Below are 23033 nucleotides of genomic sequence, written 5' to 3'. Positions count from 1 at the left end.
GGCCAACGCTCTCTCATGGTTTCAAACACGGAGTTGAAAACCTCCTCCTGACATTTTTAGGTTTCCATGAGGCGCTCAGATGCAATGCAAACCAAGCCACGTTCCTCTCCTTGAGGTCACGTTTCTGTTTGGGTTCTTACAAGGCAAACACCAGTTGGGCTTTCCTTCCTTTCTACACAGTTTTCACAATGTGCTTGCATCCAATCCAGATTTAACCGGAGGGCAAGAGAAAAGCAAGGTGTTTGGCTAATCAAACCCCAAATCACCCCACTGAAGGTGGCCTCTTGGCAAGGCTGGTCTCACTGCTCTGGTCCAGCTTGCTGGGGCTGGCACACAATGAACACTAAACCTTCCTGGGAACAGAAAAGGTCTCCCAGGAATGGGGAAGCTGGAGAGACCAGCTCAGCAGAGGGGAAGCCACTGCGTCCCCTGCAAAACCTCTGTGGCTGGGCTGAGACCACGGAAAAGGCACCTGCACCTTGGCTGTGCCTGCTGCAAGGAGGGGAAGTGCAGCAATGTCTGAAGGGTCTCAGCCCTACAAAGCCCTGACACCTGAATGTGTTCAGGCTTTGCTAGCAACAGCTATTTCCAGGGCACAGACAAGGTTTACTCTGCAGAGGAGCTTTCTACCAAACAAGGTCTCCATCTTATCAATATCCCCATGAACTCAGAGAATCCCAGACTGGTTTGTGTTGGAAGGGACCTTAAAGCTCATCCAGTTCCAACCCCACCTTCCACTGGAGCAGCTTGTTTCAAGCCCCTGTGTCCAACCTGGCCTTGAACACTGCCAGGGATGGGGCAGCCACAGCTTCTCTGGGCACCCTGTGCCAGCACCTCACCACCCTCGCAAGGAAGAGCTTCTGCCTTAGATCCCATCTGAACTTCCCCTGTTTCATTTTGAACCCATCACCCCTTGTCCTACTGCTCCAGTCCCTGATGAAGAGTCCCTCTCCAGCATCCCTGTAGCCCCCTTCAGACACTGGAAGCTGCTCTGAGGTCTCCACACAGCTTCTCTTCTCCAGGCTGAACAGCCCCAAGTTCAACAACCTCTTCCAGCAAGGCACAACCTTCCCAGCAGATTAAGCCCTGCATGATTGCTCTCTGGCAACACAAGTTTTGCAGCCACTGGTACCTTGTGCCCACCACTCAGATGAGGGCTTTGCTTGGGATCATGCCCAAGGTGACACCCACATCCCCCCTCCCATCTTGGGGACACCAGCACTGCTGGTGTTACCTATTCCTCCACTACCACCACCTTGTTATCAGCTCTTTCAGGCTCTGGCCACAGCTTGTGTCGTGCACATGTCTGCAAGTGGCAGCCCAGGCCAAGCTGAAATGCTGCTCAGCCACCCCTGTGATGAGCAGTGGGGGCTGAGGTCTCACCGGGAGGGTCAGAAGACCCCACTCTGCTTACCAAAGTTATCCTGATCCCAGCTGTAAGTGTAGCAGCGAGCGGCAGGGATGGGGATGGTGTGGAGCTTGCGGGGCTGACTCTCACCTGGGAAGAGAGTAGGGAGAGGAGGTAAGCATGCAGGGCCCCGCAGTATTGCTCCTGACAGCTCTCCCAGCCAAGAGGAGGTGATACCCACCCCAATGACACACTTCGGGCAGCCTAGGTCATGCAGAACACAGATGATGCTGCTGTTATCCTCATGAAATCACACACAATTGGGACAAGGGGGCATTTCACAGCTCTAAGAGCCATCAGACATCACTGCTACCATGGGTTTCTGATCTAACCATGTGGGTTTTCCTCTCACCCACAAAGGCTGGACACATTTTTTGTTGTTGCTGTTATGAAGAAAGATGACAAACCCTTTCTGGTTCATGGCTTGGTTACGAGACAGGGCCTGGGCTGGTGGGGTTTCTGTTGTAGCTGTGCTATGCTGAAACTGTGCAGAACGGCTCCTCGCTGCTGCAGGGCTGAGCTGGCAGCAAACCCTGGGGACAAGAGGATCCTGGGGAGGAGGTTCTCACCCGAGATGGCAGGAAAGGAGGCGGCCCCGGCGATGTCCTGCAGCACGGACTGCAGCCGCTCCCGCGCCAGGACAGGGTCACTGCTGGCAGCCGCAGCCTCCTGAGCATCCGTGGCGGTGGCGTAGATCTCTGAGAGCTCTTCCAGGGTCTTGGCCTGGGGAAGCAGAGCCTGGGTGAGGGATCAAGGGGGTCCCTCCACAGGAGCAGCACACAGGTCTTTGGGCAGGACTAACTGCCACTGGGGATTCTCCCCACTGCCTCCTATCCCCTTCATGAAATCCCAGACTGGTTTGTGTTGGAAGGACCTTAAAGCTCATCCAGTTCCAACCCCTGCCACAGGCAGGGACACCTCCCACTAGAGCAGGCTGCTCCAAGCCCCTGTGTCCAACCTGGCCTTGAACACCGCCAGGATGCTCATCACCTGGGATGTGCCCTCAAACTTTTGCAAAGAAAAAAAAACCAAAAGAAGTGTCTGAAAAGCTCTAAGGGGTTTTCTTGACAATGTTTTTCCTCCACCCTCCCTCCACCAAAGCAGAGTGTTTCTCTGGGCAAGCACTTCTGCTGCATTTCAAACCTGGGGCACTTCCTCTCTCCATGTAAGGATGGGGAAAGGAGTAAAAGGGTAAAAGGCAAGTGAGGCATTTCACAAACCAGAAGTGTAGACCTCTGCTAAACCGAGGAGGGGAAGATGTGCACTCTTCCTACACGAACTGTTATCGAAACTTCTTTTGTTTCATCAACCAAGTACTTCTTGGTCAGAAAACCCAACAGCAAAGGGCACGAGCCCAGCAGTGCTGTGGCATGGCTGAGCTCCCTGAGCCTACCTTCAGGACGTTGTGCAGGCTGTCCAGGTCGCAGCAGGTGCCGAAGTTGGCCTGGTAGAGGTGCTCGAGCAGCAGGATGAGTGTGGTGCGTTGTGGGTGCTCGCTGGAGCTCAGCCTCTCAGCGATGGAGAGGAACTCGCTCTGCACCTCAGAGGGGTTGAGCAGCAGCACCGTCCTGGTGGGAACAAGGGGAGGGGTTTAGGCCATGAGCCAGGCCTGGACGCCGGTGGCACATGAAACTTGGACCAATGCACTCTAGATGGCAGTGTCCTCTCACGTTAGGCACAGACAGAGGGTCCCAGGGGTGCCAGATCCAGCTGCAGTGCCAGGGGGAAGGAAATGGATGAGAATCGTCCATCCTGCTCCTTGGCACCATGTCTCCTGCCACACGTGCAGTATCACCGGTCCAGTCAATCCAGCAACCGGTTGTCCTGACTGACAGCCAGCACATACAATGAAGGGGAGGGCTGAAAATGAGACTGGCCCCCAAAATGTGTTCCCCCTGCAAGATGCAGGTCAGAGCATCACTTCTGGGCTGTAAGTAGAAGAGCCACATTCTTCGGCTGCAATTTTGCTCTGGACCACAGCATGAACACGCACAGGCTTTGGACTCCCAGACCTGCAGCCCAGAGAGCACATGCTTCCATTGACATGTAAGAGCAGTCCACCTCGCTGAGCAAAAACTACTCTGAATTAAGAATGTGCTCTTGTGTGCTTGGGATTACAGAGCTCAGGCAATGGGCAAAAGCTTCCAATAAGCACCAGGTTCAGCTTGTGTACAGCTTTGTGACAGGTTTTCAGGGCTTTTTATGCAAACACAGCCACCCTGCTCTAAGGCATCAGTGGCTGCACCAGTACAAGCAATGTAGAGCAGCAGAACTGTGCTGGGAAAGCAACACAGCAGCACCAGCACAGCTGGGTAGGATACAGACACAGATCCAGCAGTGCACAGCATGAGTGGAGAAGCCAGAACAGCAGGAGACTCCCCCTGCAGAGTGGAGGTGTCTGTGCACGAGGGACTGTCCCTGGGGCAGGCACTGCAGCCAGGAAGGGCACACACTGCCCAGGCTCGTTTCCCTGTTCATGAAGCGTTTTGGCAGGAGGAAGGTTCAACCTCAGATAAGGTGCAAAGTCTGACTGTGCTGCAAGGCTTTCAGTAATCATTGCACGGGGACAGACTCGCTTCTGACCCCCTTTGGGGTGGTGGCTCCCAAACACGCAGATAAAGCATCTCCTCCCTGTTCTCCAGCATGTGCTGAGATCAGCAGCTCCTGTGGAGGAGTCTCTGCCCCCTCCTCTCCCCTGGAGACTGGCCCTGTTCACCCAGGTCTGCAGCCCTGCAGGATAACTGACATAGGGAGCCCACATACCCTGACCTACAGCTGGGAACCCACTCTCCAAGTCCCTTCCCACAGCTCAGCCCAGTTCTTCTCCCCAGCACCCACTGCTATACCCCAAAGATGCCCTCACTGCAGCCTCACTGCTCCTTAAGCAGTGGGAGACCATGGGGATGCTGCAGCATTGCACCAGCTGTGCCAATGGCCACACTTACACAGTGGAGCTCTGGTAGTTCTTCACGGGCAGCCCCTGTTCTGTCCTCACCAGCCTCTGGAAGGAGATCCCTGGGGAGAGAGCAGAGAACATGAGACACGGCACTGCTGCAGACTGCTCTGTCTCAGAAGCACGTTGACTTTGTCTCCTAATGTGATGCTAACCTGGCTGAGCCACTGTCCAGAGTGGGCACAGCAGCACCAAAAGTCTTTGTGGGGACAAGACTCAGCCACAGAGTAAGTCTAGGAGCAATGGATGTGAAGGGTAAAAGCCCAGAGTGATGGTAAAACAACAAAAGTGTGGGATGGGAGAGTTGCTCTATCCAGTCCCTTCTGCTGCACTGCTGATGTGGAATGGGAATTGTATGGATGATATTTAGCCCATTGCTCTAGCTCCCCAGGCCCTGGATCTCACTTATAGACAGCAGGTCACTGCCACCTTCCCTCCCACAGAGACAGAGCTCAGACTGGCTCTGGCAGAATTAAGGCTGGCATGGACAGTCCCTGTCCCCATCCCTGGGATGCCATCAGGACCTCCAACTGGATGGACCTGGACTGTGTGGCAACAGCACAGACAGTGTCACCCCTAAAAAGCAGGACTGGGACATATCTTGGGAAATAGAGCACTAATGAGATCCATCACCTTCATTGCTACAGGCAGCCACAGCCCAACCCCAGCTGCTGCTTGGCAGCCCTGCTCCAGCACCCACAGGCAGCACATGTTGCTTATGCAGGTCCCCTGATTACAGCAACATTCACTCCTCTTGCAGAGGCATCAGTTCCAGTCGGCACATGAAAGCTATCACATTCTTGGCAAATACTGACAGCAGCTTGGTCTCAGTTAATATTCACCTTCCTCTCAATAAAAAGCTTTTACTTCAGCCTTGCAGCAGGTCACAGAGACCACTCGACAAGCTTATAAGGTCCTGGTCAGCTTACCATCAGAGGACATGTTTTCTGCTGTTCTTGGCTCCAGCTGGGGGCAGAGGCCACAGTGAGGGGCAGCACTGGGCTCCCCAGCCCCATCAGGCCAACACCTCCCACATGGCATCTTTTGGCAGGGGAGGGGAAATCTCATCTGCTTGTAGGAAGGGAAAAGCTTTTGGACTAAAGTCCCCAGCTCACACAGCCTCAGGCAGCAGCGATGGGGGTACTGGGTCAAGAGCAGAAGGTAGCAATTCCCCTCCAGCACTGGGGCTTTCACAGCCATCTGTAAACACGGTCCCAGCAGATGCCATAGCAATAAATGACCAGGAAGGAGCTGGGGAAGTCCATGGCTCCACCAGCATGGGGTGAGCATCCCCACATCTGTGCTGGCCCTGCAGCTCTGAGCTGGAGGCTGAACACAGCACAACAGCCCAGCCGGATCCTGCCTGGTGCTCATGGCCATTTATGCTGGTGGAGCCTTGAGCTGGGGATAGAAGAACCAGTGCAGTGCCAGCACTGCAGAGGGTTTGGGGTTTATTACATTCTTTTTGTTACTTTGAAAGCACCTTTCACCCCATCCACATCTACAAGCTCCCACCTCTGCAGGGACCCTGAGTTTCATGTTCCTGTCCTGGCTCCCTAAAGCAGCTGCCTAGGTTAGGGATGGGGGTAAGGACCCCAGCCCCAGCTCATGTACCCATCCAAAGCCTCCCAAGTCCTGCTCAGAACCGGTCTTGCTGCCATGACCCTGCACAGGAGTAAACAAGGCCTGAAATGGGCTCTGTGTGATACCAGCTCTCCATAAGCCACCAACAGACAGGGAGATTAGGGGAAAAGGCCTTTTAGAAATAATTGGAAGAGCTGCTCCATTGGGAACAACAGGACATCTACAAGGAGGCCTTAATTAGGAGGAGCGCTGCTGCTGCTGATAGACATGCCCAAAGCTATATCACAAGGTGCCTCAGCTGTAAAGAAAGAGCCAGGAAGCCCCTCAGCCCTACGGAAATCTCCACGCAAGGGCAGGCTCGAAGGCTCCAGCTACCTTGATGCTGATGAATGGCCCCACTGTTATCACCCCAGTTACACAACTGAGCATCTCGGACAAAGCCCAGGGCTGGGGAGGAGCAGCCACATGTGCCTTGCCATGGAAAAGACCCACCAGACCGAAAGGCAGCCAGGAAACAGTCACACATTCTGCTAATTCACACTGGTCCAGAGCTGAGTGTCCCAAGGATGCACCCACCACCTTGCATGCAAGGCAGCCACCCAGAACATAATCCTGCCCTGCTCCTCCAGAGGAATCTGGTGTCACCCTGTGCTGGGAAAATCATCCAGAGGAGAAAGGGCAGAGCTCCTCATGTCCTGGCAAAGGTGAGGGTTGGGAGGCACGAGGTAGATGTGGACATGGGGACAGGGATGCATGAAGTAAGTGAGGTGGAAGAGAGCAGCACCAGAAGAGCCTCAGGATCAAACTGGGTGGTCAGGGCAGCAGGTGGCCATGGGGAGCAGTGGGGCAGGAGTGCTTACCAGGGGCCTTAAGCTCATTGCTGATGAAGGTGAGCAGCTTGCGGAAGATGTCACAGTAGGGCACAGGCCAGGTCAGGAAGCTGTGGTACACACCGGCAGCTTTCAGGAGCAGGTCAGAGCCCGATGGGAAATGGGGAGCCTGTGGGGGACAGGGAGACACTGTTAGAAAGGGAGCAAAGACACGGGCTCGAGCAGCGCGTCAAAACTTAAGGGCTTAGGCTGGAAGTGGGAGGAGAAGAAGAGGCTCAGAGCAGAGGTTCATCCTGTGACACCCCGTCCTCTCACAAAGAAGGGTCAAAGTACCTCCCCCCCGGGCACAGCTCTGAGAAAGCTCCATCCGCTCTGCACCTTCCCAACCTCCCGGCTGTGGCTCACATGCCAAAGCCTATATATACATTCCTTTTTAACAACCAGAGATCCATACAGATGAATGGCATCACAGCCTGTGCTTTTGCAAGACCTGGCAGCAATGATTTCCTCGGGATAATGATGCATTGTGCTAATAATAATAATAAAAAAGGGTTTCCTGTAAGGGCTCCGCTCCTTTGTAGCAGTGCTGCCTTTACATTTTGCACAAGGAAAGGCTAATGAAAAAACTTTGCCTTCTCTGCACAGAGAAAGGTCCATCTCCCTTTCTGATTAGCCCATCTTCAAATACGAAGCTTAAAACCCACTGAAGCTCATTTTTTACGTCTCTCAGCTCATACAGCGGTTGCCTGGTCTTGATCCCTGTAGATTCTTGTAGCATCATTTTCTGAGATTAACTGATCAGAGCAGACAAGATGTTTCAGATAAAAACCACTCTGATTTTGGTGACTGCTCTGCTGGGCTCCACAGGGAATGGCTCCACACACCGTGCCTCCCCAGGGGCTGGGATCAAGCTATGTGCAGCAGTCTCAGGACTTACATAGAGGACAGCGTAGTAGAAGAGCAGAGCCAGGGGCATTACAAGGTCGTAGTCGCACTTCTCCTGTACCTGTAGGAAACAACCAGGGCATAAGGATGAGCTGGGGTGCTTGCCATGAGCGTCACCCAAAAGTAGCCTCAGAGGTGCCAGAGAGACTTCCCTACAGTGCAGCTGAGGGCCCAACCCAGCACATCACCCTCCCCAGAAGTCTCCTTGTATCCATGGGAAAATGACCTTTGAAGCCCCAGTAACCCAGACTAATGGGACTGGCATGTCAGCACAGACTGCTGCTCTGCCTTCACCCTCAAGAAGCTGGATTTGGCCAAGCTCCCAGCCCTCTGGTTATAGAATGGTTTGTGTTGGAAGGGACCTTAAAGCTCCTCCAGTTCCAACCCCTGCCATGGGACCCCTTCCACTGGAGCAGCTTGCTCCAAGCCCCTGTGTCCAACCTGGCCTTAAACACTGCCAGGGATGGGGCAGCCACAGCTTCTCTGGGCACCCTGTGCCAGCACCTCAGCACCCTCACAGGGAACAGCTTCTGCCTAAGAGCTCATCTCAGTCTCCCCTGTTCTGGTAGGTTAAAGCCATTCCCCTTGGCCTGTCCCTACAGGCCCTTGTCCCAAGCACCTCTCCAGGTTTCCTGCAGCCCCTTTAGGCACTGGAGTTGCTCTAAGACCACACCAGCCCTGCAAGGCTCAGCAGCATGGTGCACACCATGTATTCTTGTCCCAGCCTTTGCTACTGAATAGCCAGCAGGATTATTTCATTGAGTGAGACACAGCTCAAGGATACACTTGTCTCCTCTTCTTCATGAGCACAGGAAAGTGCAATAAACCCTTACATAAACCTTAATATAATAAAACACTATCTGAAAGCACTATCTGCAACTGAATACATTCCAGCTATTAAAATAACAAATAAATGGATGAAACTGAAAATACAGCTTGGCAGCCTTTCTTTCCCCAGAAATGAAAGGCAACATTTACCCCATCACATCAATCCCAGTGCTGAGGATTTAGGAAACACATCACAACTTCCTGCCACATCAGAGGATTTCTCCAAAGCCCTGCCAGCAGCAGCCTGGGGTGACCCTGTTCAAGCAATGGTGCCTCAAGCCTCTGCAGCACATGATGGGACCCTGTAGGCTGACAGGATCAGCCCTGCTGCAGCTTCACCTCCATGCTGTGCTCGGCCCAATGCTGCACAGTGCAAACCTGCCTGCATCCAGCATCCCAGCTCTGTGCCTGCTCTGCAGGAAGCCCAGCAGAGCTACAGCAAAGTTTCCATCAAAACCAACAGGAAACTTCCCATTTGCTTTGATTTGGACTAACAGCTCCCAGTGCACACCAGGGGAAGGTGCGGGGAAGTCTGGCTCCATGCATGCAGCCCCTGCATGGCACCAAGCAGCGCTTTGGGAAATCAAACCCCTTCTCCATGGATCTGCAGTGCTGCCAAAGAGCAGACATTGGAGATGGGTTTGTAGCTCCCCATGTACTGAAAGCTGGTGGGACACACAGAGTTGCTCCCATGGGGGTTTTGGACTTGCAGACCCAGCATCACCCCAAGCTCCGGTGCTCCAGCAGCACCTTAACACAACCCAAAATCACCCACCATTCCATGGGGAATGGCTTGAACCTGCCCAAACAGGGGAGACTGAGATGAGCTCTTAGGCAGAAGCTCTTCCCTGTGAGGGTGCTGAGGCGCTGGCACAGGGTGTCCAGAGAAGCTGTGGCTGCCCCATCCCTGGCAGTGCTCAAGGCCAGGTTGGACACAGGGGCTTGGAGCAAGCTGCTCCAGTGGAAGGTGTCCATGCCCGTGGCAGGGGATGGAACTGGATGAGCTTTAAGCTCCCTCCAACCCAAACCAGTCTGTGACTCTGTGATGCTCTGCAAAACCCCACTTCTGACAAGCCCCGGAGCTGCCCCAGCCCCAGCCCCCCCCCCCCAGCACTCACCTCCTTGGCCTTGCCGAGGATCTTCTCCACAAGGATGAGGTAGTTGCTGGCGTCCCGGCTCACCAGCTCCTGCAGGCTCCAGCAGTTCAGGCACAGCCCAGCTGCAGGGAGACAGAGCTGCTGTCACCCACAGCCAGCTCAGGGAGGTCACAGGGGGGATGAACACGGGGAGGGGGTCAGGGGAAGGTGTTTGCTGCCTGTGTCACATCACAGTGAAGGAGAAAACCTCGCACCTTCATTCTGGACAGATCCAATCTCACCAAATGGTGCTTATCTCAGCAACACAGCTCCATGCCCAAGCACTCTCACTCACACAGCCCAGTGTGCCCAAGCTTGGTTGGATGCCTCTTCCTCAGGGAAGCTGGGTAGCTGACATGCCTGCACTGCCATGCACATGCTGCAGGGGCCAGAGAGATGCACATGGAATGGGTGGATGCTCACCTTCATTGTGCCTGAGCACGGAAAACCCATTGGTGTGAGCCTTTGCCCAGCAGCCCCTGTTCACAAACGCCCCAGATGCCCCACTATGAACTCACTCCAACCCTGCAAAATCCAGTTCCTTTCAGGCACACATCCAACTGCCTTCATCTGCATCACACCTGAGGGAAGATGCTCCATCCCCTCTACCAGCTTCCCCACACCCTGGCAATGAACCATCACATCAGCATCATTAAGCCCACCCTGCATTTATTCCATCTCTTAGCACCTTTAGATTTCCATTAAATATATTAAACCCCACCAGAAGTTTAGCCATACCGAGGGGTGAATTGCCATGCAAAGGGATGGAGAGTCCTTCACTCCTGCTGACTGAAACCCTCCCAGCCCCCATTCCCAGACATCTGCCTCTTGCTGTTGGGACCTGACTGGTGACAATGGCCCAAGGTGTTTCCCGAGGCGGTCGCTCTCCTTGGAGGTCAGGGCCACCTCCCAGATGGTCCTAGAGGAAATGATCAGTGTGAAGGCTGCCGGGCGCCTCCATTCATCCTGGCCTTGCTTCCCAAGGGAGGAGGCCGTGCTTGCCAGCTCTGGCAGACCAGGATCTGCAGGCCAAGACCAGAGCAGCACCTCCTCCTCCATCCAGGGACCTGGCACTGCACACAGCCCTATAGAGAGAAGTTATAGGGAAATGTCAAGCAAACAGCCTGACAAACATCTGTATCTCCTCTGTTCCACACTGCCATGGATTTCTTCACTGGGAGTGGATCCAGTCCACACAGCTCAGCCACAGCCCATGGCACAGCTCAGAGGTGCTGGCATGGGGGCTCTTACAGTCTCAGTCTAAAAGCAAACCCAAGAGAAACAGAGCATCTCACACTGCAGGGAATGGGGCTAGTGATCTCAGAGGAAAAATAAATACAAATCCAGCTGCTTTTTACTCAGCAGCACAGAAACATGAGCACCAACTTTGTGCATTGCCTGTCACTCTGGAGCTACCAAGGAAGAAGCAACGCCACGAGCAGGCAAAAGGACAGTGTATTCACCACGAAGTCACAGGGCACACTGTCTGCCCCATCCCTCAAATATTATCCCTAGATGCAGAGGCTATAAATTCATCAGCCATACAAAGATGCCATAAAAACACCTTTACATACCTTCTAGGTGCTAAACAAGATGAGCTTAAACCATGGGGAGAGGTCTGCTGTGGTGGCCCAGCCAGGAGAAGGCCAATGCCAAGGTAAGCAAAACTATTGCTAAGGTTGCAAAAAGAGGCATCATGTGCCCTCCATGGACAGGCATCTGCTTACCAGGACAGACTGTTCCTGTGGCTTCGTGCCTATTCAGTCTGCCACTGAATTAAGAGGGCAGGAGCCTTCCCCCATGGGGATGCTCCCCTGCTGCCACGCAGCTTTTCCCTGTCAGTGAATTTACATTTTCCTACTATGAAGTTCCCAACCAGTTCATATGCACTCGCTGGTAGTTACAGCTCCAATCTTTAATTTGCCTCCAGTCCTCCTGGTATCTCGGTGTGTCTGCTGACGTCCAGAGCACAGCCTCAGGTTGTGATACCCCATCAGCGAGGCCACGGCCAACAGTGAGCCAGTAACTCAGCGATGCTCCACTTCCTTTTTGAGCCCCTCTCATAAGCCAGCACAAGGCACAAAGCCATGGCCCTGCAGATGATGACTCCAACAGATTGCTTGAACCAATCAGTGTTACCCTAGAGTGCAGCATCCTCCAGGGAAAGCCACAGCACCTGTGGGATAGCCAAGAGGTGCTTTAAGCTGCCGGAGCTTTGCTGTCCTCGTCAAGAAGCGGCTCATGTGTGCATTAAACATCCTGTAGTGCTTCGGCCAAGAGAGATGCTCCATCCGTGAGAGCCTGTCCCTGAGGTGCCCACCCTGGGCTGCCCTGGCTATGCGGAGCAGGAGCCACAGGAGCAGCAGAGCTGAGCTGTGGCGGCGCATCGCCAGGTACCGAGAACACCGCTTCCTGCATGAGTGTAACCACATACACAAATAGCCCAGCAAGACGAGGGCTCTTTCCTTCCTCTCACTCGAGCAAGGGAGGAGGAAATTGCAGCAGCTTGTTGCTTTATTCTGCACTGAATGGGGCAGAGGGAAAGGTGCTGATCTGCTGCACTGGGGAGGAGCCGGGACAAAGCCACTGTGAATGGACTGGGAAGATGGGCAGGTAGTAGAGACAAGGGCAGGGCTGGAGGGAAGCTGAGAGAGCTGGGCTGGTTCAGCCTGGAGAAGGCTCCTGAAGGGGAGACCTTAGAGCAGCTCCAGTGCCTAAAGGGGCTGCAGGAAACCTGGATCTGGAAGAGCGTTAAGTTACCTTCAAACACAAACCAGTCTGGGATTATATGATTCTATGATAATTCAGACCTGATGTCTTCTGACCCATTTTGGGGTCTTCTACAGGAACTCTTTGCTGGAGCACAAGGATGGGTTGCCCAAGGGAGTTGTGAATGCTCCATCACTGGCAGTGTTCAAGGCCAGGTTGGAGAGAGCCTTGGGTGACCTGGTTTAGTGTGAGGTGTCCCTGCCCATGGCAGGGGGGTTGGAACTAGATTATTTTAAGTTCCCTTCCAACCCTAACTATTCTATGATGCAGACAGGTATATTTGAATAACGTCACTATGAGCAGAAATTCTGTTTAACTCATGGTCATGGCAAGGCACTGGGGTTACCCTGGGACTGACATAAGCAGTGCTCGGAAGCAGCAGGCTGCCACTGTCTGAGCTCCGGAATTTGGCAAAGAACATTAATCAAAACCACACCAAAACAGTCGAATCCCTGCTAAAAAAAGTGTCAAGTGTGAAATGCAGCTCAGAAACCCTGGACACAAGAAACAAAGACCACGTTGCGAAGCAAAATATCTGGCAGTGAGAGACATCAGTCATGACAGGGCTTCCAGATGCCCTCCCCTCCATGCACAGTCCAGGTCAAGAGCATCCACTTCCCAACCACTGGGAGCAGAGTCAGTCCCTGCAGCCATATCCCCTTCATCCAGACTAAAAGGGATATTTGGGCATGGTGAGTGATGCTCCTAACACACACAGGTCTGGAACAAAAGTCCCAGGTGACATTAAAAGCAGAAAGGAGGCACCGACCAGCAAGCACCCTCTCTTATCCTGCATCCACCTGAGACACAGCTGGGTGCTGCAGTAACACACACTGCCCACTCGTGTCCAGCCTTGCATCCATCAGTACCCCCAACCCCTTCCCCCCAGGGCTGCTCTCAAGCCTGCACTGACACTGGGGGCTGCCCCGGGTGCAACTGCACAGCTCGGGATGCCTGCAGCAGGCAGGAGCCAGCAACAGCGGCCTCGGAAGGATGCGGCTTCGTGATTTGTTTTCTAAGAAGCAGAGCACGCTGCCCCCCTCCGGAGCAGCCCCTCTGACCGCAGCGGTGGCGTTTCCCCTCGGCTGCTCCTCACGGGGCAACTGCCAAAGCGGAAAAAACACAACACGGAAAACTAGAAACCAAGCAGCAGCAGCAGCACATGCCCGAGCTGCCAGCGCCCACAGCGCTCGGGCTGGCATCAGCTCCAGCTGCTGGCAGAAGTGACACAGTCGGATGGGTGAAAAGCAAATGTCTCCATTTCCTCCCTCCCCCAGACCCACTCCCACCATTTCCACTACATCCTCACCAGAGCAAGGTGCTTTTCTCCAAGGGGCTGCCCAGGGAACGGCCGACTCATAGCAGCTCCTAAGTCAGGGGATTGGAGGTGAGGACAGGAGACAGCAAAAGCCCACAGTCACAGCAGCCCCCCTTGGATGATGCCTGTTGCACTGTGTAGCATTCCAACCTGCAGTTTCCAGAGCCCCCTGAGCAGGGCATAGTGTCTGGAGCCACCCTGAGTGCTTCCACCCAGCCTGCCAGTGAGCTCAGCAGGAAAACCCACAAGCCTGGAGAAATCATTTCAAAAGTTAAAATTTGCAAGGTTTAGTAATCAGCAGACCCCAGTTCTGCACTTAGTGCTGCAAGATTTCAAACACTGCATTTCACTCCTTGGGGATTAAGCTGGAGGATCTCCACACCAGATATCTGTTCATTCATAGAATCCCAGCCTGGTTTGGGTTGGAAGGGACCTTAAAGCTCCTCCAGCTTCAACCCCTGCCATGGGCAGGGACACCTTCCACTGGAGCAGCTTGCTCCAAGCCCCTGTGTCCAACCTGGCCTTGAACACTGCCAGGGATGGGGCAGCCACAGCTTCTCTGGACACCCTGTGCCAGCGCCTCAGCACCCTCCCAGGGAAGAGCTTCTGCCTAAGAGCTCATCTCAGTCTCCCCTGTTTGGGCAGGTTAAAGCCATTCCCCTTGGCCTGTCCCTACAGGCCCTTGTCCCAAGCCCCTCTCCGGGTTTTCTGTAGCCCCTTTAGTTATTGGAAGACTGTTACAAGGTCTCTTTGGAGACTTGTCTTCTCCAGGCTGAACAATTCCCCATGAAGTTATCTAGATGATTGCAACTGAGCAGGATCTTAAGCTTCTCTTTATTAGACCTGAGCAGACTGAACTCCCTGGGTGCCACATGAGAAGTATCATTGAACACTCCTCCCCCTCCTGCTCACCAGTGATCTTCATCCATCCTCTCTCACTGGCATCCTTCATCCCTTCCAACTTGTATGCAGCCCCACGGCAGTGACACAGCAGCTCCCTCCCATACCTGGGGCCTCCCAGGCACTGTGCAGCCTCTCCAGCAGCTCACCACTCACCACGACCCTCCAGCCCCTCTCGAACTCAGCACCCCAGCACTGCCAGCAGCCAGACCCAAGAACAGCACTCTCCTTCACCAAAGGTTCCCCCCATTTCACTGCCCATCAGCAAGAAATGAACTATTTTTCTTCCTTTAGCACATTGTGATGTGACTATCATCTCTCTGCAGTGACGTGAAGGAAGGGAAACTTTCTGAAGAGAGTCTCCAGAGAAGGAGGTTGTCTTTTCTAGCACTTTTCTAACCCATTTTTTTCTTGTGATTCAGAAGCAATTCATTTTTCTTTGGTTCCTCCAATAAACACTGCAGTTCAGGAAAGATTCTCTGTTTAGACCCCATCCTGTGATGGCCAAAGCACTTGCACTTCTCTTTGCTGACTTCACCAACCACAGCTCTTCAGTCACACAGTGGGGGAAACAACGCATCGGAAGCGATTACTCACCCTCTCTGGAGCCACCTCCTGTCAAATTATTGTGTTAAAATAAGGCATTAAATGATTTAAAAATAAAGGTCTCATCCCAAAAGCTGCAGCATCTTGGGTGCTATTTTGGTGTGCAGAAATGGTAAAAAGGAGAGGAAAGCAAATAAACTGGGAAATAGAAGTGTTGTAAGGAGTCCAAAACAAGAAAGGGGAAGGCTACAGCAGAGTTTAGAAGAAGCTGGAAAGATTCACTGACCATATAAGGAACAGAGCCCTGCCATAAATAACAGCCTGGATCTGACACAGCAGTAATTAAACTGTTGCTTGTAATATGGGGACGGCAGAAGAATATGAAAACATTTCTGCTCTGATTTTGAACAGAAATAGGATGCACTGCTATGGGTGTGGGTACATCTGTGAATTACGCTGTTTTCCCCAAATCACATGTGTTACTGCAATAATGAAACACTTCCTACTCTGACTGCAAGGAGGTAGGATGTGGAACAGCAGCTCTTCAAAGCCAACATGGACATGCCATGGGGTAAAGCACTTGGAGGCAGCTTTGGCCAAGCAGCACTGCTCTCGGAGCTGTCCCACCGTGGTACTTGGGGCCATGGCACAGCAAAGCCATTAACATCACATCCACCAACCACTGCGGGAGCAGGGCTCGCCGGTCACCCTGAACACTTTTGGCAGCAGCACAACTCTTTTGGATGAAAGGGAACTTTCTGATGTGTAAAATGCCCAAGACTCTCCTCGGAATGCCAGTTCATTCTGCCAAACCCCTCAAAACCCACATGAAGAGGACTGAAAGCAGCAGGCAGAGAGATGGGGGGAAATCATTATTACTGAGAGATCAGTGGGCAGCAGAGCTGCTCCCAGCAGAGCCCACCACCCCCTGACCCTGCCCCGCACAGTCTGGTCTTTGCTAATGAGCCAGAAAAGTTATGAAGTCACTTTTAAAGGCTGCCCTAACATCACCAGCAGTGCTGAGGGGCTGGGATCAGAGCAAGGCAGGGATTATGAGTGACACAGGAATTGATTAATTATAATTACAGGAAGAAGCAAGTTATGCAGTGCGCAGTGAATGGCTTGGCACGATGGACCCCTTTGGACATGCACTGTAACGGTCGTAAGCATGAGCTCGCGCTTCTGGGAACGGGGAATATAGGTCACACTTCAGGGCCAGTTTGCCCAGAACGTGGGGAACCCAAAAGGACCCATGAGTCCTGGCCATAAACAAGACACAGAGTGATGCTCCAGCACAGGGAGCTGGCATCGCTCCAGTGGGGGAGGAAACAGCCACGGCCAAAGGGATTGCTGCAGTACTTGGCAGAAGGTAGGACACTGCTTGCACCCCTTTGCTGATATACAGGTAAACAGAAAAGCAAAAGGGGTTGAAAGAACAAACAAAAGGAAATCTGAATTTGACAGGCCCCTAAATTAATTTCATTTCTTCCACTCACAAGAGGATTTGTGAGTGTTGTAACTGCAGCCTACAAATGCTAGGATGAGGAAAACAGGTCAAAATGACAATCAAAAATGACTTTCACTCACTGCTGCTCTGGCCTCACTGCCAGCATCCCAAATTGCTCTGAACACGGCTCAGATCTTTATGGTCATCAGGGTATTTGGTCTAGATTTAAATAAAGTTGATAACAATATCTCCACACTTGGTTCTGACAATGCAGAATAGATCATGCCCATAGGTTTTGAGGGCTGCATGCATCAAAGCAAGGCAAGGCTGGCTGATTACACAAAGGAGTTTTCCCTCATAGTGAGAAGCATAGAGTGCCTAATCCTCTTCAGCTCAGGCATGGACAACTGGCAAGATGCACAGCTTCTCTAATGAATCTTTATATATGTAAGACCTAACATGACTTCTTCAACATCTTCCTACTGTAGCAAGAGGCTCAGGAAGACTGACTAGCTCGTATCCTACCTCTAACACTGAACACTAGAAAGGAGAAAAGGCCCCAAGCCTCCAGCAGCACCAGCAGCTCTCTCTTACCCAGGTGCCCAAGTAGGTCAGCAGATCGTGCAGAGGCTGAAGAACAAGCTCATGGTTGACAGGTCACTTACCAGCCCATCTGCTGGAGACAGCATCTCTGCTAAGCCCATGTAAACATCTTTCCAGTGCATGGTAGATCCTGTCCTCTGTACACGTGGTGTGCTGCATTTTAATTCATCTCCTACAGAGAAAGAAGGAAAAAAGTTAGCATACCAGGTCCCTGGTTAAGTGCAAGGAAGAGAGCACTACAACACTTCTCCTGCAGTGAAGACAAGATGCTCCTGGCTAAGCACCATCCCGTTACTGCCTCCTGCCAACCCCAACGACAATCATGCACCCCAGTCTGCTAGCCTATTGTCTTCCCCTCTTCTCCCCTAATGCATCCCAACCATGGCAAAGAAAAGGAGGTGCACACATCCACAACCCCATCATGAGAGGCTGTGGGGCCAAGGCACCCTCTGCTGACCTGCTGCAGGCACATCTGCCTTCTCACAATTTCCATCTGTGGAAGAGACTAAGTCTCTTGTGTGTGTGGCAAGGAGGTAACAGTGGGTTAGCCTCCATCAAAGATAACACAGCAAGAGATTACAGCTGCAGCACCTTGCAATGGGCTGGGTGGGAAACATACAACAGCCCAGGCTGGAAGGGATCTCAAAAGATAATGTAGTCCAGTGTGGGAAAAGTGACAGCAGAGCCCAGACTCCTCCTTACATGAGCCACGGATCATCCTTGGCAACTCCAGTGTCCAGTGGCAATGGTCACAAACCCGCTCTCAACTGCCAACCTTGTACGAGCCAGGAAAGCCTTAAGCTTTCAACTGTCACCTTGCTGCCAGACAGCCAACATGAAGAAACAGTCCATGTGTCCCTGCAGCAATGCAGGAAAATACAGAGGGGGCCTCAGCCCCGACTTCCCAGGTCATTGTGAAACTGCAGATTGCATGCCTGGCACTCCTTTCACAACACAGCCCTGGACATCTTGTCTCTCCACCACAGCTCAGAGTGCAGAGACTTTGGGGTAGCAGAGACTGTGCTAGTGGCAGGATGACTTTATCCCCCCCAGTTCATACATATCTGGGACACCATGAAAATAAAAGCAACTTGTCCAAAGGTTTACCTGTCAGAACTGCCCCAACCATAAGCAATTAGACAGATACCCAGGCAGATACTCCCTCTTCTCTTGCAGTGTCACCATTGCATCCAGAGGGACCCTGGGGCAGGCATCTCTCTCCTCTCCCATAGCGCAGAGATGGCTCCATCCCAGAGACTTTGTCCCCAGGTTGGAGGCAACACAAATGCACAAAAATAATCCAGGAACAAATAAAGCCTGACAGTACTACAAAAACTCCCTGCCAAGGAGGCTTTTGCTTTCATCCCAGACAGCACGTCCCTCTACCTAAGCCACACACGCATGTAATTTCCAAAGTGATCCCAAAGTACTCAAATCTCTGCTTATTTGGTCAGTGTTTGACACTCAGCACTCAGTGGTGGCTGTGCCCATCACAGCTCCCCACCTCCAGCCAGGCAGGAGCAAAACCCCCTGTGATCTCAGCAGAGGTTTCCCCTTTGGTGCACTCAGTGTGGCCATCTCCACCCACATGAATTCCTGGCACTTCCACCAAAGGGCTCAGTAAAGCCATGCCCGGCTGCTGGGGCTCCCAGAGAGCCAAGGGAGCAGCAAGGCTCCAGCCCTGCCACTGGAGAAAAGTCACCAAAGAGGTGAAAGCAAACGCACAACAAGCAACCACTGACCTGCCAGATCCAGGTGCTCTCCTTCACCCCAAACAGTCTCATGGGCTCCCACCTAGTATCCCACCACCACAAGCTGTTATTATGGTCTTCACCACATTCTATCCATCCGCAGTGTGTGTGCGAGGAAAGCCCAACAAACACTCTGCCACAGTGCTGAGGACTGAATGAGCGGGGAATCGGCACATCAGCACCTTAGTCATGACTTGTGGCAAGAGGAAAGCAGTGACTAAGAGCACGGTGTGATTCACAAGCAGCCTTTACAACACCCAGCTCAGGAAAATACACCTCCCTGCACGTCAGCTTGTTTCAGGTCCTTGGAGGGGAACATGCTCCTCACACCACACCAGCCCAGTTATCCCCTCCTGATGCCTCTCGGATCCCAGCACAGAAAAGCAATGGAATTTAAGGGTGAAATATTTCATATTTCAGGAGGAAGATACCACCATAAATTTCAAACCACAAAAGACAGTCTTTGGGTTTATTGTTTTTTTTTTCCTGCTGTGCTATGGACCACACATGAAGTTAAACCTCTCCTCCCAAGGCAGTGATTATGGAAGCATTTTTTTCATGGGAGAGGACTCTGTTTGTCCACCACAACCAAGGAGCAGGAACTTTGCAACCTCTTCTACTGTTTATTCCCCAGACTCTCCCTTCCTTCCCACCCACACTGAGCAAAATGTGGCAGGGGATACTTCTGGAGAGCATAATCAGACTTTCCAAAGAGCTCCGTTAAGCACCTCAGGAACACCAAGACAGACAAATGTTGAGGTCAAGGTTCTTAACGAGTGCTTTGCAATGGTTTATGATGGTGTTGAGCAGCTCTTTTAATCAGTCCCTCCATCATCTCCCTTCCACTGGACACCCAGTAGCAGAAGTGCTAAACCAAAAGCAAAACCAGAGGTACTGGTATCTGGTGGAAGGGAGTCTCTGTGCAGTGCACTGCCTGTGGTCATGTTTCACAACAGGCCAGGGTGAATGCTGCGAACAGTCGTGCTGTGGCACCCTCTGGGGACACCCTCATCATCAAGGCTGGCTGCCGCTCTGCACATTTCCAAGCAGAACAACGTGTTGCAAAAGATGTGGGTTTCCCTGCCTCCCTCCCAGGTGTCAACAACAACTCAAATAGAGCACAATCACCATCCAGGGAAGAGAGAAGGGGTTTGATGGAGCAACTGAGACAAGACAGCAGGGAGGGTAACAAGAGACCTTCCAATACTGGATCATCACAGCTTTCCTGACAGGCAGCACAACACAGAGCCCTCACATCTGTACAGCCCCACTGTGAAGCACCTACGGATACTGTTCCTAGGACGCAGGAACAGAGAAGACACTGCAGCACTTGACGGGAACATCCTCAAGCAGCATCTGAGTATCACCCTTGGACAAGGCATTAACCACCTCCTTTTACAGGTGCACACAGACTGTGTGCGGAACAGTGTGGCCAGATCGACTGCCACTCCTGCTCTGCACAGGCTTGGTAGGAGCTAAGCAAAGCAAGAAGGGATTTATCCCACCACACCTCACTTATGTGTTGAACCCCAGCCTTACAAAATCAAGTTATGGGACTTCAAGCCCTGGCTGTTCTCTAAGAAGAGATTGGTTTCCCTTCTGCAGTAACTCTGCACCTTAAAAGCAGCACCCAAACATCATGCAAACCATACAGTCACCATTTAAGGGGCAGGGAAGCCAATGTTGGAAAAGTTAAACAGTTTTTCCACTTGTCCTGCTTTGAGGCACAAGGTTTGCAAAAATCTCAGTTTTCAAAGAGTATGAAAAAAACCCACAACCACCAAAAAAGAATCTTTTCTTACTGGGCTGTAAAGCACAAGGCTACAGGAATCCCTCAGTGTGTCACAGCTCCATGACAGCGGCTTTCCACTCAACTGAGAGAACATGATGTCTCCGCTTGCCTTCACAGCTCTGGGACCTTTCCCCTTCACAGTTTTGCTTCTGCTTAGTATCAGAGCAAAGGAGAACAGTTCAACTCCTTCATGCCCACGATGATGCTGCTCCAGGATTAGAAGGTCCCTCTGCACACAGCAGCCAATTCAAGGAGATGACTGAAGCCATTAGCAGTTCCAACATGGTCAGGACAGGGCACATGAGAAGCCAAACTGGGGGGCACACGGGCTTTTCTGTAAGGAGAAGCACTTTTCTTGTATTAAAGTCCACATGTCCTAGCTTCAACATCCAAAGTACTGCTTTGATCTGTGGTGGAGTCCAGGACAACCACCATTAGACTGGGACAGAGGGAAAGAGCTCAAAGATCAAGATTTTCCCTTCCATGATAGCAAATCCAGCAGGATCTCCCTGAGACACCCACATGCAGGAAAGGACCTGGCTGAAAGTTGTTTACCTTCTCTGAAGGGATCCTGCAGCAGGGAAGCAAGGCACCAGTTCACCAGCACCAGAGAAAGCCTCTGGGTACCTGCACAGCAGGATAAAGCCCTTTCCTGCCCTGATTGTTCCAAAACTGCTGAGCATCCCAGGCAGGAAACAGGAGAGGAAAAACAAGACCCTTCACCCACAAGATCAGCTCATGGACACACTGCCCAGGTTTGCTGACGGCCACAATGGGTGGAGGGACACTGGCTGCTTCGTGGAGATGCTAACTCATGGGTTAGTGTGAGGATGTGGCTTAGCACTTGGCTCACTGCTGCGGTAGAGCTTAGGGCACTGGGAAGAAAAGGGCAAGAAGCCTGATGAGGCCAAAGAAAAAAGGAGCTTGGGCTGATGCTGCAATAGAAGGAAAACCACTTCATTAAAGCAAATTGATCCTACCCAGAGTTTTTTTCAGGACAAGATCCTCATACGAGCAACCCAGCAAGGTCATCATCTCCCTTGAGGAACACATCAGCTTTCTGCCTCCTCCACCACATCCTCAAAATGGTCAGTGGGCAACAGGCAGGACAGGAGCTTTGGGAGATGCATCCCCATTGCAGTGGAGGAGACGGATATGCGGCTGCACCATGCCTGCTTTTCTTATATTACAGAATAAATCTTAGGGTTTAGCTAACCTTAGCTTGCAAGATTTTACTGCCTCTACACCCATAGAGGAGCCAAAGATAGAAACTCAGATCTGAGAGATGAAGCAGCTGGAGGAAGTCTTTGTAGAAATCAGGGCAATGAGGGGAAGAACCTGCAATTTTTAAGATTCAGGCTTCAGCCTTTGTGTGTTTACTACTTGAGTGCTCTGCAAAGAGCAGGGAGATGAAGGTGATAAGATGCTCGTTCAAACCACACAAAGGCGGTGTATCAAAAGATCCAGGAGACAACTGGTTTGACAAACATCCTTTCAGGGTGCTCACAAAGGACAGTGGCACCATCCAACCAGCCCAGCACCACACAACTGCCTTATAGGGCATCAGGTTCCTGTCTCACTGAGCAAGGATGAAAGTTACTCTTACCCCAAGCACTAAGCGCACATCACACCATGGCAGGGACCATGAGAGACCTTCACTCCTTGGACTGCAAAACATCTGCTGCAGGGAGTCTCAGCTCCCTGAACCAACAGAGCAACACACAGCAGAGCAGAAACATGGAGAATCCTTTCAAAACCCACCTGGCAAAAACCAGACCAAGCTCTTATCGAACCCTGCCCATAGAAGAACTGACCATAACCAATCACCGATGTGGGCATGGAGGGCAAATATAAGACAAATCAGCTGTTACATCTCTGCAAATCCACCCATACACCTACTGACCCACCCAAGCCAAGCTGGCTCACAGAGGTCATCACCACACCACTGCCATGTAGTGGTACAGGCTTGAGAGCAAGTGATAGGAGCAAAAATTTGTCATTGGGTTCAATTTCTTGAGAAGCCAGTCATAGCAGTGCCTGGGCACCCTGTGGGACTGCCCCACTCTCTCATCTATAAAGAGAGGAGCCAAATTACTTGGAACAGGAGAGCTTAGAAATGTGAACCACAACGAGATCCTCATGACGCTATCTGCTGTTACTCACATAGCAAAATACAACAGCAGGCAAACAAAATCAGGTAAGAAGATGTTATCCCCCTGTGCT

The 23033-nt window shown here is 52.2% G+C and overlaps 1 protein-coding gene across 2 annotated transcripts in view; it reads right to left on the bottom strand.

Moving 5' to 3' along the window:
* Positions 1–23033, bottom strand: part of PIK3R5 (phosphoinositide-3-kinase regulatory subunit 5) — a 59557-nt gene that overhangs the window by 10443 nt on the left and 26081 nt on the right. For both annotated transcript variants that reach the window (XM_034067917.1, XM_034067916.1), the window contains exons 2-9: positions 17330–17439; positions 9667–9767; positions 7713–7781; positions 6806–6944; positions 4354–4423; positions 2802–2976; positions 1978–2131; positions 1415–1498 (exon numbers count right to left, since the gene is read on the bottom strand). In XM_034067917.1, the coding sequence (XP_033923808.1) occupies positions 1415–1498; positions 1978–2131; positions 2802–2976; positions 4354–4423; positions 6806–6944; positions 7713–7781; positions 9667–9767; positions 17330–17426 (889 nt within the window). In that variant the 5' untranslated portion in view covers positions 17427–17439. The remainder of the gene's footprint in view (positions 1–1414; positions 1499–1977; positions 2132–2801; positions 2977–4353; positions 4424–6805; positions 6945–7712; positions 7782–9666; positions 9768–17329; positions 17440–23033) is intronic.

This window comes from Melopsittacus undulatus, chromosome 11 (assembly GCF_012275295.1).
Source record: "Melopsittacus undulatus isolate bMelUnd1 chromosome 11, bMelUnd1.mat.Z, whole genome shotgun sequence".
In the NCBI taxonomy this organism is placed as follows: Eukaryota; Metazoa; Chordata; class Aves; order Psittaciformes; family Psittaculidae; genus Melopsittacus; species Melopsittacus undulatus.
This window is presented reverse-complemented; position numbering and strand designations above follow the sequence as displayed.